We start from the raw sequence: 14,734 nt of genomic DNA on the forward strand, positions 1-14,734 counted from the left end.
TCAGAACTTGCAGCCCAACCGTTCCTAAACATTTCCAGTAACAGGCCAGTCTGGGTTATAGGAGACATGGAGTCAAAGAATAAACAACTAGACCTATGGCTTAATGTCAATCATTGGATCATAAATTCAAGGCCAGCCTGAGTTACGTATCACCTTCCAGGTCATTCTGGACGACATAGATCCTGGTTCAACAAAACAAACACATAGAATTAGTCGAGTTTGGTAGCAAACACCTTTAATCACAGCACTGTACTTGTGATAGCTTATATTTGGGAAGTGAAAGTGGAATAAATCTTCCTAAAATTGTTTGTTGTCATGAGGTTTTATCACAGCCGCAGATACACAGAATCCATAAACCAGTAAAGGACAACATCTGTAGACTATGATACTTCAATTATTCCACCTAGAAGTATTAACCTTGAGAGGGTGTGTATTAAAGTTTAGATGTTAAATGTCCAAGGAATGATCCTGTGTTTGAATATTGATCCCTAGCATTGGACTTCACTGTTTTTGAACTTATGGAAAATGTGAGAAATCAAACCTAGAATGAGGACGAGGGTCATGGGAGGTATAGAGAAGCTAACTGAATGCAAACAGCCTCCTTGGGCCATTCTGCCCCACTGACCAGACCAGCCTTCATGTCCTTGGGGACACATGTGTGTGAGTGAGGTATGTTGAGCCATCATAGAACCTAGGGTGCCAGGATATGCCTGCATCTCCCACATGGGTTGTCTTAGGGCTCTTGCAGACAAGTATTTTCTTGACCATTTTGAACATGCCAGGCTCCTGCCTCTGGGATCCTGGGCTTTGGTGAGAAGTCTCAGGCCTACTGGAGACCATGTGATGAATGCTGTCATCTTTAACCCCCACAGATGTTTGTTCCAGGCCCTAGGGTGCAATGGAACACAGTATTTTGTCACCACATCCCAATGCAGTCATCCTATAGAGCCCAGGAATCAGTCTTTAGAGAAAAATAACCTGAAAACTTTTGAGTGTAGACATGCTGAGTTATTACATCCTTGTCCTAGGGTGGTAGGTCCAAGAGAAAAGCAAAACACTATGCCCCTACTACCCTGAGCATGTCAGAATCCATAACCAAGGGAGGGCCAATGTTGCGGGGCCCTTTGTCATTCTTATGATTCTGTTTCATTATAAAAGTGAAACACATCCTGGTTAAGGTTGGATGTCAATGTCCCACAAAGAATCAAGTGTTTGGACGCAGTCCCCACCAGGTGACATCATTTGGGAAAACTGGTGGACCCAGGAAAGTGGCTTTACAGGAAGTAGAGGCTCATTGGGCACATTGGGGACAGCCATTTGAATGTAGCCAGTGTCATCAGGCTCCTACTGCCACACTGAACAGAATAGCTTTCCTGTCCTTGGTGACAGAAGGTAAAGAAACCAACAAGGTGTGCTGAGCTGCCATTGGTCCATTTCTTGCTGTGACCTCACAATGACAGAATCCTCTGCACTAACAGCTCTGGCTGAGGCTGACTCCAGTCCTTACAGTTCAGAAGCTGTTAGCTGGTTGGAGACTATTGAGATTCACTTATCAGTGAGCTACTTGTACTTGGATAGTGGTGAATTGGTGAATCTGAACACAGTGAGTGGCCTCTAGTTCACAGATACCGGGTTTAGAGATTTTGTTTCCCTGAATTTAAACTAAATCTCCAGTCCTTCTTCTTTGGTTTGGGGTATTAGAATTTACTCTACGTGTTATGTTTTGATTTTTCGAGACAGGGTTTTGGAGGCTGTCCTGGAACTCATGTGTAGACCACGATGGCACAAACTCACAGAGATTCACCTGTCCATGCCTCGCATTTGCTGGGACTTAAGGGGTGTGCCACCAAAGTCCGACTGAATTTACTCTATTTTAATGTGTCATTTTATCTGGACTTATCTCTTCTTTTGCCATTTAAAAATATCAGTCTATATTAATTGAACAAGATTCTCATGGGGCATTTCCATACATGTACAAAAACTTGGACCACATTCCCGTGATCTCACTGCCCCCTTCCAAGTCCCTAGTGTTTCCCTTTTTAATTCAGCCACTTTCTGAGTACAGGCCAAGTCATGTGTACTGTTGAGAGGACTGACAGGCCACAATGGATGGTCTCTTAGGGAAGGGCACCAATGTGTCTGTGCTTTGACAGAAAGCCTCAAGCTAGGTGGTTATCTTGGGATCTTCCTGGCAGTTCAAGGTCATGATTGGCAAGGGCAGAGAAAATAGTCAGATCCTCTTCTTTCGATGAAATATATGGAACAGGGCAACTGAAAAGAATTCAAGAACACAGTAAGTGAAAGTGTAAAGAGAGCCTGCAAACTCTTAGAGGCTAAGTAGCAATCAGCTAACCTTCCTATTTGGACAGATACCCAACAAGTAAAGTGTCTCTCCACTCACCCCACACCAAATGACCCTAAATCGCTAAGAAGCCCCATGCTCCTTCTGTTACATCCCCTTATCCGTATTCCTGACTTCCCCATCCTGTCTGTAGCTAATTCCTATCAACGGCTGTTGTCTCCATGCTCTGATCCAAGGTTATTTTGATGAACAACAGACTCTAGGTTGCTGGGTTTTCCATTGAGCTCCTATACAAGATGCATCAGCTGACCCTGAAGGACGACTCTCCTTAGGATGGCCACAGCTAGTTGGATCATGTCTGATTGCAGGGTGTGTGTGTGTGTGTGTGTGTGTGTTTGTGTGTGAGTGTGTGTGTGTGCACACATGTGCCTGTGTCCTGCAAAGTCCCTGTTAAAAACTTCAATCCTAAGAGAACTCTATTAACAAATGGGCACTCAGGAGCACTAGAGATTGTCACACAGAAGAACATGTGGCCTTTAAGAAAAGGCTTCATAGACTGAGTTCATGCTTTTCCTTGATCATGTGAAAATACAAACCAATTCTAATTAGAATGCAGTTCTGTTATACTCACAGTCCTCAGGTACTTGATCTTATCTTGCGAATGTCTAGATACACAAGGAACCAATTTCTGTTGTATTTCAGTGACATAACTAAAGATTTTTGTTTGAGAGAGGAAGGGCCTAGGGTGCCAGAATATGGCTCCATCTCCCACACGTTGTCTTAGGGTTCTGGCAGACAAATATTTTCTTGACCATTTGAGTATATCAGGCTACTGCCTCTGGGATCCTGGGCTTTGGTGAGAAGTCTCAGGTCTCATGAGTATCATGTGTTGAATGACGTCATCTTTAACCCCCCATAGATGTTACTCCAGGCCCTGGGGTTCGAAGAAACACAGCGTTTTGTCACAACATCCCGATATAGTCAGTGGCTGCCTGTTCTCTGAGTGAATTCTCCTGAGCCATTTCCCCACATGGACACTCTGGGTTTTCAAGTGTCTGTTGTCTTTGCAACTGCTCTCCCTTCTGGTTTTACTAGAACCTCATCTCTGTCAGTATTGGTTACAGAAAGAGGATCATGATCCTCCGCAATGAGCATCTCTTAGTTTCTGTGACCTTTGTTTTATTCTCTGAGTTGCTGGATGGTTCCTGCATACCCCATTGGTGTCATATTCTACTGTCCACTGCTGTAGAAGATGCTTTCTTCTCTTGTGAGCGTTAAGTACCTGCTTAGGTTGCCTGCAATGTCTCTGAGTGTCATCTTAAGGGCATAGGAATGTGTTGCTATGGACATTCTCCTGGGCCTGATTTGAACAGTTTCTTTAAACTTCCCCCTTGTCAATTCGGTTCTAGCCATATCACCGAGGACGCGACCATGGAGCAGGGCAGGGAGGCCTGCTGCTCCTCTGAGGAATCCTTCATGCCTGAATATAAGATGCTGAAGACCGTGGGCCAGGGACAATTTTCCAAGGTTAAGCTGGCCATCCACGTTCCTACTGTAACCCATGTGGCTGTAAAAATGATCAGAAATGAGAAGGAGTACGCTTCAGTTGTTGCTAGTGAAATAAACATCATGAAATCTCTCAAACACCCGCACATAATCGAATTGTTCCACGTGTTCCAATCAAGAGACACCACCTTCTTAGTGATGGAGCACGCATCACAGGGAGATCTTTATCGATACATTATGGAACGGAGGTGCTTACATGAGAGCGAGGCACGGAGGCTATTTACCCAGATTGTCCTTGCAGTTGAGTATTGCCACAACAACCAGATTGCCCATAGGGACATTAAAGCTGATAACATACTGCTTGACTGGATGGGCAACGCAAAACTTTGCGATTTTGGCCTTGCAGCAAAAGTGCCCCCAGGGCACCTGCTGACAGATTACTGTGGTACCCCTCTCTACTGTGCACCAGAACTTTTTGTTGGCGAAGCCTATGATGGTTTCAGAGCTGATATATGGAGTTTGGGAGTTCTCCTCTTCCTCATGGTGGTTGGGCGCTTTCCCTTCTGGGCCAGGTCTCCTGCAGGTCTGAGGCATCAGATCCTCAACTCAAAATACAGCATACCTGAGCATATTTCCAACGATATTTTCATAGTCATCATACGATTACTGATGATCAACCCAGGCAGCAGGCCCAGCATTGATCAAATCATGAGGTGCTCCATGATCACAGACACCCTTGCACGTTTGCCTCCTTCCACACAGAGACTCCCAGGCACCCTGACACCCACCAGCATTGTCAGCAGCATGACGGTCATGGGGTATAAGTCTGAGGAAAACGCTGATTGTCTCAGAGAACAAAAGGACAACCAGCTGATGGCCACTTACCTGATTCTCAAACACGAGTCCTCTGTGGGAGATAGCTGCCATCAGCCGGTGAAACCCAGGCAGTCAGGCCTTGTCCTCAACCTGGGAGATCATCACACCTTCCCTGTGCCTCTAAGGAGAGCTACTGAGCCTGCTGCCCTGGCCTTCACCATGTCATGCAGTCTTCAGGAGACAGAGCATGAGAACAATGCCAGGCAGGGTGGCAAAAGGCATAGCATGCCTGCCACCCTATGCCACCTGTCAGACAGGCCCCAACCTCCACACCTAGTCTTCCCGAACAGGCCCCGTTCTCTTGACCTTACACGCAGTAGCGTGGTAATGAGCGAGAGTTCCTCTGAGTCAAAGATCGGGTCACATGTCAGCCCCAATGACAGTGTCTGCCCATCACTGTTCTTAATGTTCAATGATTCTTGTTCACCAGACGACAAGGAGACCACATGTAACACAGGCAGTGTATCTTCCTGGAGTTATCAAGAGGAACTCTGCAGCTCCAGAGACACAGCTCAGAGTGTAACTTCCAAAGGCCCCTCCTCTGGGGATACCAGGCAGGGAGACTCCAGGATACAAGAAGAAATTAGTGAGGAAATGACTATCACACAGGAAGAGGCCATGAATGAGGAAGGTACCATCATACACGAAACAACCATACCCCAGGAAGAGGCTCTCACACCAGAAGTGACCAATACTCATGATGAGACCATCACAGAAGAAACCACCATGGTCGATGGAGAGACCATGGCTCACACTGAGGCCATCATAGAGGAAAAGAATATAATGGAGGAGGAGGACATGCATCGGGAAGCAAATGTCTCCCTGGAATTGAGGAGGACCCAGGCAGGGCATAAGACTCAGGATGACAGCATCACAGAGGAGGAGGCCATCACCCACGGCCAGCCTGAGGTTGCCGGCCAGGCTTCCTCCCCAATCCGGAGGCGCCACAGGTGGAAGGGGTTCAAGAAAACAATGGTGAACTGCCTCAGACACGTGTGCTTCTGTTTGCCACCTGCCAGGAGAAGCCACGATGCCTGTCAGAACCTGGCTCCAAAGAAACCGGATTGTGGAGTCACTCATAGAACCTGGTGGCGACCGGCCTGCTGCTCCTCTGAGGATTCCTTCATGCCTGATTATAAGATGCTGAAGACCGTGGGCCAGGGACAATTTTCGAAGGTTAAGCTGGCCATCCACGTTCCTACTGTAACCCATGTGGCTGTAAAAATGATCAGAAATGAGGAGTACGCCTCAGTTGTTGCTACTGAAATCAACATAATGAAATCTCTCAAACACCCGCACATAATCGAATTGCTGAACGTGTTCCAATCAAGAGATACCACCTTCTTAGTGATGGAGCACGCATCACAAGGAGATCTTTTTGGACACATTATGCAACAGAGGTGCTTAATTGAGAGCGAGGCACGGAGGCTATTTACCCAGATTCTCCTTGCAGTTCAATACTGCCACAACAACCAGATCGTCCATAGGGACATTAAGGCCAATAACATACTGCTTGACTGTATGGGGAACGCAAAACTTTGCGATTTTGGCCTTGCAGCAAAGGTGCCCCCAGGGGACCTGATGACAGATTCCTGTGGTACCCCGCTCTACTGTGCTCCAGAAGTCTTCTCAGGTGAAGCCTATGATGGTTTCAGAGCTGATATATGGAGTTTGGGAGTTCTCCTCTTCCTCATGGTGGTTGGGCGCTTTCCCTTCTGTGCCAGGTCTCCTGAAGGTGTCAGAATACCTCAGCACATTTCCACCGATATTTCCATAGTCATCACCCAACTACTGATGAAGGACCCAGGCAGGAGGGCCAACATTGAACAAATCATGGCGTGCCCCATGATCAGGGACACCATTGCCCTTTTGCCTCCTTCCACACAGAGACTCCCAGGCACCCTGACACCCACCAGCATTGTCAGCAGCATGACGGTCATGGGGTATAAGTCTGAGGAAAACACTGATTGTCTCAGAGAACAAAAGGACAACCAGCTGATGGCCACTTACCTGATTCTCAAACACGAGTCCTCTGTGGGAGATAGCTGCCATCAGCCGGTGAAACCCAGGCAGCCAGGCCTTGTCCTCAACCTGGGAGATCATCACACCTTCCCTGTGCCTCTAAGGAGAGCTACTGAGCCTGCTCCCCTGGCCTTCACCATGTCATGCAGTCTTCAGGAGACAGAGCATGAGAACAATGCCAGGCAGGGTGGCACAAGGCATAGCATGCCTGCCACCCTATGCCACCTGTCAGACAGGCCCCAACCTCCACACCTAGTCTTCCCGAACAGGCCCCGTTCTCTTGACCTTACACGCAGTAGCGTGGTAATGAGAGAGAGTTCCTCTGAGTCAAAGATCGGGTCACATGTCAGCCTGATTGACAGTGTCTGCCCATCACTGTTCTTAATGTTCAATGATTCTTATTGCCCAGACGACAAGGAGACCACATGTAACACAGGCAGTGTATCTTCCTGGAGTTATCAAGAGGAACTCTGCAGCTCCAGAGACACAGCTCAGAGTGTAACTTCCAAAGGCCTCTCCTCTGGGGATACCAGGCAGGGAGACTCCAGGATACAAGAAGAAATTAGTGAGGAAATGACTATCACACAGGAAGAGGCCATGAATGAGGAAGGTACCATCATACACGAAACAACCATACCCCAGGAAGAGGCTCTCACACCAGAAGTGACCAATACTCATGATAAGACCATCACAGAAGAAACCACCATGGTCGATGGAGAGACCATGGCTCACACTGAGGCCATCATAGAGGAAAAGAATATAATGGAGGAGGAGGACATGCATCGGGAAGCAAATGTCTCCCTGGAAGTGAGGAGGACCCAGGCAGGGCATAAGACTCAGGATGACAGCATCACAGAGGAGGAGGCCATCACCCACGGCCAGCCTGAGGTTGCCGGCCAGGCTTCCTCCCCAATCCGGAGGCGCCACAGGTGGAAGGGGTTCAAGAAAACAATGGTGAACTGCCTCAGACACGTGTGCTTCTGTTTGCCACCTGCCAGGAGAAGCCACGATGCCTGTCAGAACCTGGCTCCAAAGAAACGGGATCCTGGAGTCACCCACAGAATCAGGTGGGGCCACTTACTTTATTTTACTCATTCTTTGCCTCCTGTCCTTTGTGACAGACGATGACTATGCCCACTTGTGGCCCACTTGTTTTGTTTTCCTTTATTTTTATTTAAGTAGGAAACAAGCTTGTTTCTCATGTCAATCACATATCCCTCTCCTCCCCTCCTGCAACCCCCCCACACACACCAGACTCCTCCAGTCCCCCAACCAATCTCTACTCTGATCCCAAGTGAGTGTGAGATCCTCTATTGTGGCACACTTGTGAACTTAAGAACCTGTTCCTTCAGAAAGACCAACCCCAGAGGATGCCCTCCAGTGTGACCTCAGGCTTGTTGAGGTAGAATTGGACAGCAGAGATGCTGATCAAAGCAGGCAGAGGGATGCTTAGGTGCTGCATCGTCAGCACAGTAAGTTCTATGTGTGCCAAAGTTACTAAGTGTCTGCTTCCTCTTTCTTTCTGCTTTGTAGTACTGAAGATGGTCAAGGCCCAGCTCCGTGGCTTGTGAGCCACGGGTTGGGGATCGGCCTGGCTGAGGTGTGGACAATCCCGCAGGAGAGCGAGGCCAGACGTCCAGGAGCAGTGTGTCCACAGGCTGCTCCTGCAGAGGAAGAACAGCTGTCCACACCAGCTGAGCTCTCACCAGGTGAAATCCCAGGCGGGAAGGGCAGGCTTTACATGGGGTCTTTCTTGTTCAGAGGGCAGGGCAGAGTTACAAAGGTGGCCCAGGCTGTGTTGTGGAACAATAGACCCTTCCCCTCTCCCCTGCCTGGGTAAACATCACAGACTGCACTCTGGGTAATGACTGTCCTTGGCTTCTTGTTTCCTGGCAGAGAACATGATCTTCTCCATGGGGTGGCCCTTTTCACCCCCAGGGAGAGTATTCCTAGTTAGCCAGTCTCATCATCCCCAAGATGGGCTCTCAGGTTGAGAATCTGGCCTGCAAGAGGCCCTATAGAATGCTCTAGAGGGCAACCTCCTGCCAAACACTTGCAAAAACCTGCAAATGTTCTGAGTCCTCAGACCCCACTCAGAGCTAAACTTGGAAATTCTCATCTGGGGAGTGACTCAGGGGCAGCCGATTCCTCTCTCTCCACCACTTCTGCCCTCTAGTTACTCACTAGCTGCCTCTCCATGCTTGCTTCTTCAAGGCCGTCATTCACTTTGAGAACTGGATGCCGAACTCAACACCACTTGCCTCAGCGTGAGGGGATGATGGGTGTCCTGAACATGGAAAAACGGAAACTTTCAAGAGGGGCCAGCAACCTGCTGTAGGCCACGCCTAGTGCCAGCCACAGTGTGCTCTCTGCCGCGTGGTGGTTGCCTCTATCTATTTGACTCCTTGCAATTCCATGTCTGCTCTCAGCCAGGCTATGGTTGCTTCCATTTCTGTCTCATTTCAAGTTGATTGTTCTCCCACAGGTAAGGAGCCTTTTGCAGGTCATGTGGGAGAGCTTCCGGGAAACCATCCCTGTTTACTCTGCAGTTACACTGGCATGATAACATCCTGTATCCTCTTTCTCCCTAGACTGTCCCAAATTGTCATGTCTCGACGAACAGGGAAGGCTGTGTGACTGACGTGGATGGTCTGTCTATCCCACGTGTCCCTAAATTGAACCCAGGAAGAAAAGGTTCCTGGAATCTTCATTTTGCTGGGACATCATCTGTGCTTCCCAGCTTCTCCGTATCTTGTTCTGAGAGGTTCACAAAAAATTCTCTGACATGTCCTCTGAGCAACACTAAGTTCATTGGAAAGACATTTTTAACCGAATCTGAGTAGGAATGTCTTCTTCTACTCTGAGATTGCACGAGCACCCCAGAACCCTATGCTTTCCTAACCACCATCTACAGCCCTGGGAAAGGAGATTCCCCAGGATCCTGTTCTGGCCTCAGCCACTGGACCAGGATGAGCTGCTCAGACACCCCTGAGGAAGAATTCTCAGGGCACTCTATCATGCATGGGAGGAAGATCTGACTTGCCATTCTGATAATAGTAACAAAACTATATTGTTCACCTGCCCCCAACCACTGGAATGTGGAGCCCCTGGTGAGACTTTTCATTCCTCTCTCTCTCTCTCTCTCTCTCTCTCTCTCTCTCTCTCTCTCTCTCTCTCAACTTTCTCTGCCTCCATCTCTGTCTCTGTGTCTACTTATACATGAAAAACTTCCATGCAGGTAAGCTGCTCTGTCTTAATCTGGATCTGAAAAGACTCACTATTATTCCCTGAAGAAGGCCATGAACAGCAATCACTAATACAAACATAAAATTGACATTGACTGGAGTAGATACAGAAATTATAACTCAGACATGAAACCTTGAATCACCCACTTAAAAAGAAACGTATCACAGAAGTATGCTAAGTGAGCCCATTCTGTCTACAACCCAAGATGGAAATTGTCTTTCATTCCCTGACAGTAGTGCTAAGATGTCACATGCACAATTCCATCTTATTTTCTGACATTTGTTTCTGTCCACATTGGTTGGTAGGAATAGTATTGCCCCAACTCTTTTCTTGTGTTGGCTGTAATGTTCACACAGAGTCTTGCCCTGTAACTGGGGAGGACTGAGTGCTCTGTGTTGTCCACGCTGGATTTATTTTCCTGTGGTGCTGCAGACTCAGTCCTCCTTAGGTGCACTGGAACGCTGCTAGCATTTGTGGTTTAGTCTCGATCTCTTCTGTCCCAGGCAGGCCGCTCTGTAGGAAAAGATGACTTGCAGCAGGATCTTCGTCTTCTTCTCCAACTCCCCAAGCCAGAATTTCCAGGTCTGAATCCCTCTGCCCTGTCAAGTAGAAGCAGCTCAGGGCCAGTGTAGGGAGTTCCGGGCTGAGTGTAGCCCATCACAAAGGACATGCACATTTTGAATATTTGAAGTCTGAGATGTGGACACTGGCGCTGGGAGCTGTGTGAATGAAAGGACAAGCAGGAATGGCAGCTTGCTGGCCTGGGATCAGTGAGACCCTCATGTGAAAAGTAAGGTGGATGCCCATGGGCCCGGAGTCCCCTTTGAACCCAGGACTGTGGGTGGGGGAGGCAGCCTGATCTCTGTGAATTCTGGGCTACAGAGAGATTTCAGGCACAGCCAGGTATACACAGAGACACCCTGTCTCAAAAAGCAAACAAGAGAATTAAGGTGTAAAAGCACTGGATGAATATTTCTGGTCTACACACGTACTCAAAGGGTGAGAACAGACAGACACACAATACTCATTATGTACAATTCAGCAATCCTGCCTTACCTGTTTTTCCTCAATACTGTCTAGACCCTATATTCCTGGGATTTTATTGTCATTTCCAAAATTCCTGGCTCTTAAACCCCACAGTGACATAACTATCAGTCCCCTCAAATGAGAAACCTTTTTTCCCCCTCTCCTCGAATGCTGACACAGGTTTTCTGTATGCAGTCCAGGCTGCCAAGGACTGGCGGCCTCCTACCACTGGCCAACTGAGTGTTGGGGCTTCAGGTCAGAACCTAATCCCATTGGGTTTTGTGATTTTGTTTTTAAATGACGCATGTAGCTGTGGATATCCTTAAATTTTGAATCTTTCAATCTCCATGTACCAAATGCAGGGATTCCAGTAATTCTCCACCAAGTCTGGTTTATTTTGTCTTCTGGACAAACCCAGGGTTTCTTGTATGCTGGGCAAGAGCTGTCCCAACTGAGTCACACCTGTATCTCAGCCTATCCGGGGATTCAGTGTAGCTGAGGAAGATCTGGAGTTCTGGATCGCCCCTATGGAATTACAGGACTGCACCATTTACCCTGCATTTTCTCTTTTACCATTTCTAGATGACCTGTCTTTCTACTGAAAGTCTTTTGACAGACTGAAAGAAAGAACTGTGGCCAGACACCACTTTTCTTCTGAAGCTGGTGAGTTGGGACCTGGGTGGGAGGGAGGTAAAGGAAGCTGTCCCCATCCCATGCCATGTCAAGGACACTCAGGTCAGTGTGCAGCGCCCAGGTCATCACCTGTGTGGCCAGGTATCCTTGAAGCCCCGTTCTGATCATCAGCCCTCAGGTTGGGCCGGAATGGAAGGCAGAAGACTCTCCAGTGCATGTCCACAGCAGCAGCTGATGACAGTAGGAAGATGGAGCCTCAACCCCACTGCTTGAAGGTTTAGTGTCCTCGCGCCTGGGGTCTCATTCCCTCCCATTTGCCCTTTCTAGGCACTTTGTGGCAGAGCAAGGGTGAAGGAGTATGCCAATAATTCCAGGGCTCTGGAGGCTTGGATTGTAGACGTGTCATAGACTCAAGGCAAGCCTGGGCTATATAAGGACCAGTAGTCTAGCTTTGGTGGCAGTGTAAGATCTCTCTCTAAAAACAGAATGTGACCAGGAGGACTAGGGATCAGTGTGTCCAGCCTGCAGAGTGATTCTTGGTCCTGGGTTCTTTCCCAGCACAAATTACAACCAGGTGGAGCTTCCCTGATATTGGGGGTAGAGACAAGAGGATCAGGCAGTCAAGGTCATCTTCCAAAGCAGAGAGTTTGAGGCCAGTCTAGGAGGAATGACACTATGTTCAATAAGCAATCCCTACTCCCAAATCTAAATGCCCATATCTGAGAAAAGAATGCCATGGAAGCCCATCACAACCTCATATCCTGGTGAATCAGAATGCCTTTCCCATGGAGACATGAACCCAGAGCATCCAGAGGTGATTCACATCTGGAATTGGCCTGAGCATTGAGTCATCACCTGTGCACTGCACTAAGGAGCTGTTCAGGAAGTACTTCCTACTGGTCATGTGGGAGGAGTGAGGAGGTAGGCATGGAGGGCATGGAGACTCCCTCCTGTGCCAATGAGAAAGGCAGAATGCAGCTGGCTCTTGAAGCTGTGAGACACTCTGATGTTTTGCTGCCCCCTTGTGGCCTCTCTAAACCTGTTCCCTGTTAGGGCACCTGATCTGCTGCAGTCCCTGCTTCAGCTCTGGACAAGATTGTGGTGGTTAGGTGGCTTTCAGAACGGGGTGGAGGGAGGCTTGCCCTGCTAAACCCATCTAACATGCTTTTGTCCTTCCTTCTTTCATTGCTTTTTCCCATTTATGATTACAGACAAAATAGCTTTCAGAGCTGGGCTGTCCAGATGTCCCTGAACAAATTTCACAGACCCACTGCTGCTCCTGGACCTGCACTCCACAATGGAGATGACTGGGTTGCGAGTAAAGTCTGTGAAATCCACACCAGTGTGAGATTCAGAAGCACAGGAGGGCTGGGACCGTGCCTGTCTGTCCACAATACAGTGCCTGCTTTCGTTGTGACATATGAGTTCTTTCCCCAGAAAGCGAGGGAAAAACCAGCAGGCTGGCTGAGGCTTCTTACCCCAGATGGAGACAGGTGCATGTCCTTTTTGTTTTGTTTTATTATGTTTTTGAGACATGGATTTTCTGTCTGTCTCTGTCTCTCTAGAGCAGACTGGCCTTTGTCTCACTGACATTTGCCTGCTTCTGCCTCCCAAGTGCTGCGATCAAAGTCGTGCACCACCACAAACACCACCCTCTTGGCTGCAGGTGCTTCAACCTTGCTGGACTTGAGCAAGCCTGTGTCCAAAACACAAGGTGTACAGCATCTCAGAGTTGACATTTTAGGGAATACATGTGCTACATACATAAAGGTTGGAGAATACATGTGGATATATACAAGCACACAGATGCACAAGCACACAACTGTAAACATATTACAGGTGAGTGTATCTTCACGCGCACACACGGGCGCTCGCATGCACACACACACACCACAACCACCACCACCACCAAAGTAAGCATAGTGATAAAGAAGTACAAAGATATCTGAAGGACCAGGTAGCATTTGGAAGTCCTGACCTTCATGCAGGAGCATCCTGATGGGAAAACCAGGAGAGTGAGACAGGGTGATGCTGCTGAGAACACTGGGGTGGTCCTCTCTGGATGCTAAGTGATGACAGAGCCCAGCAAGCCAAGCTTTTGGGATGATTATTACTGACCAGCAGATACAGGAGGTGGGCTGACAAGGTGTTCCCAGCGTTGTTAGCACTTGTGTCACCTAATGTCTCTGCTCTCTGCAGCTTGGGGCTATCAAAAGCCAGTGGAGATGCCCCTGCACTAGAAGAAGACCACCTCCATCAACTCTACTAGCACCCCCATATCATTAAGTTATGTTTGTTAATTTGGAAATAAATTGTGTTTTTTAATGAGGTTTTGTTGTTTTTTTCTGTATTTATTCTGTTTCCATACCAATCCCAGTTCACCCTCCCTCCCCTCCTCCTGCTTCCTACATTTACCCATCCCAACTAATGTGGTCTGTCACATGACCAAGTTGAGGCTGGACCAAGGCCCACACCGCTGTGCCTAGGCTGGGCATGGTATGTCTCCATTGGGACTATGCTCCAAAAATCCAGTTCATGCACAGGGATAGATTCTATTCCTACTGCCTTTGGCCCTCAATTACTGCCAATGCCACACCACGATCAACTGCATTGAGGGGCCCTAGATCAGTGCTAAGCTGGTTTCCCAGCTGTCTGTGTGGAGACAGTGAGCTCCTGCTAGCTCAGGTCTGCTGTTTCTGTGATTTTCTCCCATCCTGGTTTGACCCCTTTGCTCATATTAGCATTCCATTCCTCCCTTTCTTTCACTGGTCTCCAGAAGCTCAGGCCAGTGGTTAATTGTGGATCTCTGTGGTTTCTTGCTCATCCACAATGGCTCCCTCTGTCATAGCATATCTCTCTTGCTCTCCTGCCCTGTCCTTCCCCCAAACTGAACACCCCATTACGTCATGTTCTCCTCCTCAGTCCCCTTCCCTCCTCCCCTCTCACTTTCTACCATGCTCCCAATTTACTCAGGAGATCTTCTCCATTTCCCTTCCTAGGCAGATCCATGTATGTCCCTTCAGGGTCCTCTTTGCTACCTAGCTTCTCTGGGCTGGTGGGCTGGTTAGTTTCTCTTTAATATCTAATATCCACTTATGAGTGAATATGCCATATTAGTCCTCA

The 14,734-nt window shown here is 48.2% G+C and overlaps 1 protein-coding gene and 2 long non-coding RNA genes across 14 annotated transcripts; 2 read left to right on the forward strand and 1 right to left on the reverse strand.

The window, feature by feature from the left end:
* Nucleotides 1–218: 218 nt before the first annotated feature.
* LOC121137031 lies at nt 219–3,243 on the reverse strand. Its single transcript, XR_005874239.1, has 2 exons — nt 2,934–3,243; nt 219–2,271 (listed from the first exon to the last, which is right to left on the reverse strand). It is a non-coding gene; the product is annotated as an uncharacterized LOC121137031 (long non-coding RNA).
* On the forward strand, nt 1,437–7,902 carry LOC121137030. Its single transcript, XM_040738805.1, has 2 exons — nt 1,437–1,603; nt 3,712–7,902. Exon 2 carries the CDS (start codon nt 3,734–3,736, stop codon nt 7,832–7,834), a length of 4,101 nt encoding a protein of 1,366 aa, XP_040594739.1. The 5' UTR covers nt 1,437–1,603; nt 3,712–3,733; the 3' UTR covers nt 7,835–7,902.
* Nucleotides 7,903–8,255: 353 nt separating this feature from the next.
* Nucleotides 8,256–13,939, forward strand: LOC121137059. 12 transcript variants are annotated; one of them, XR_005874269.1, is made up of 9 exons: nt 8,256–8,415; nt 8,921–9,191; nt 9,298–9,816; nt 10,456–11,233; nt 11,561–11,641; nt 11,783–11,886; nt 12,823–13,104; nt 13,278–13,450; nt 13,811–13,939. It is a non-coding gene; the product is annotated as an uncharacterized LOC121137059 (long non-coding RNA). The 12 variants fall into 12 exon arrangements; XR_005874268.1 differs by lacking the exon at nt 11,783–11,886 and having other exon boundaries at nt 10,456–10,742; nt 11,159–11,233; nt 11,939–13,104; XR_005874264.1 differs by having other exon boundaries at nt 10,456–11,641.
* Nucleotides 13,940–14,734: the final 795 nt, after the last annotated feature.

This window comes from Mesocricetus auratus, unplaced genomic scaffold (assembly GCF_017639785.1).
Source record: "Mesocricetus auratus isolate SY011 unplaced genomic scaffold, BCM_Maur_2.0 Super-Scaffold_100676, whole genome shotgun sequence".
In the NCBI taxonomy this organism is placed as follows: Eukaryota; Metazoa; Chordata; class Mammalia; order Rodentia; family Cricetidae; genus Mesocricetus; species Mesocricetus auratus.

Bases quoted from the DNA above. Each gene is read 5' to 3' on its own strand.
- LOC121137030 (XM_040738805.1), top strand. From the start codon at position 3,734: ATGGAGCAGGGCAGGGAGGCCTGCTGCTCCTCTGAGGAATCCTTCATG.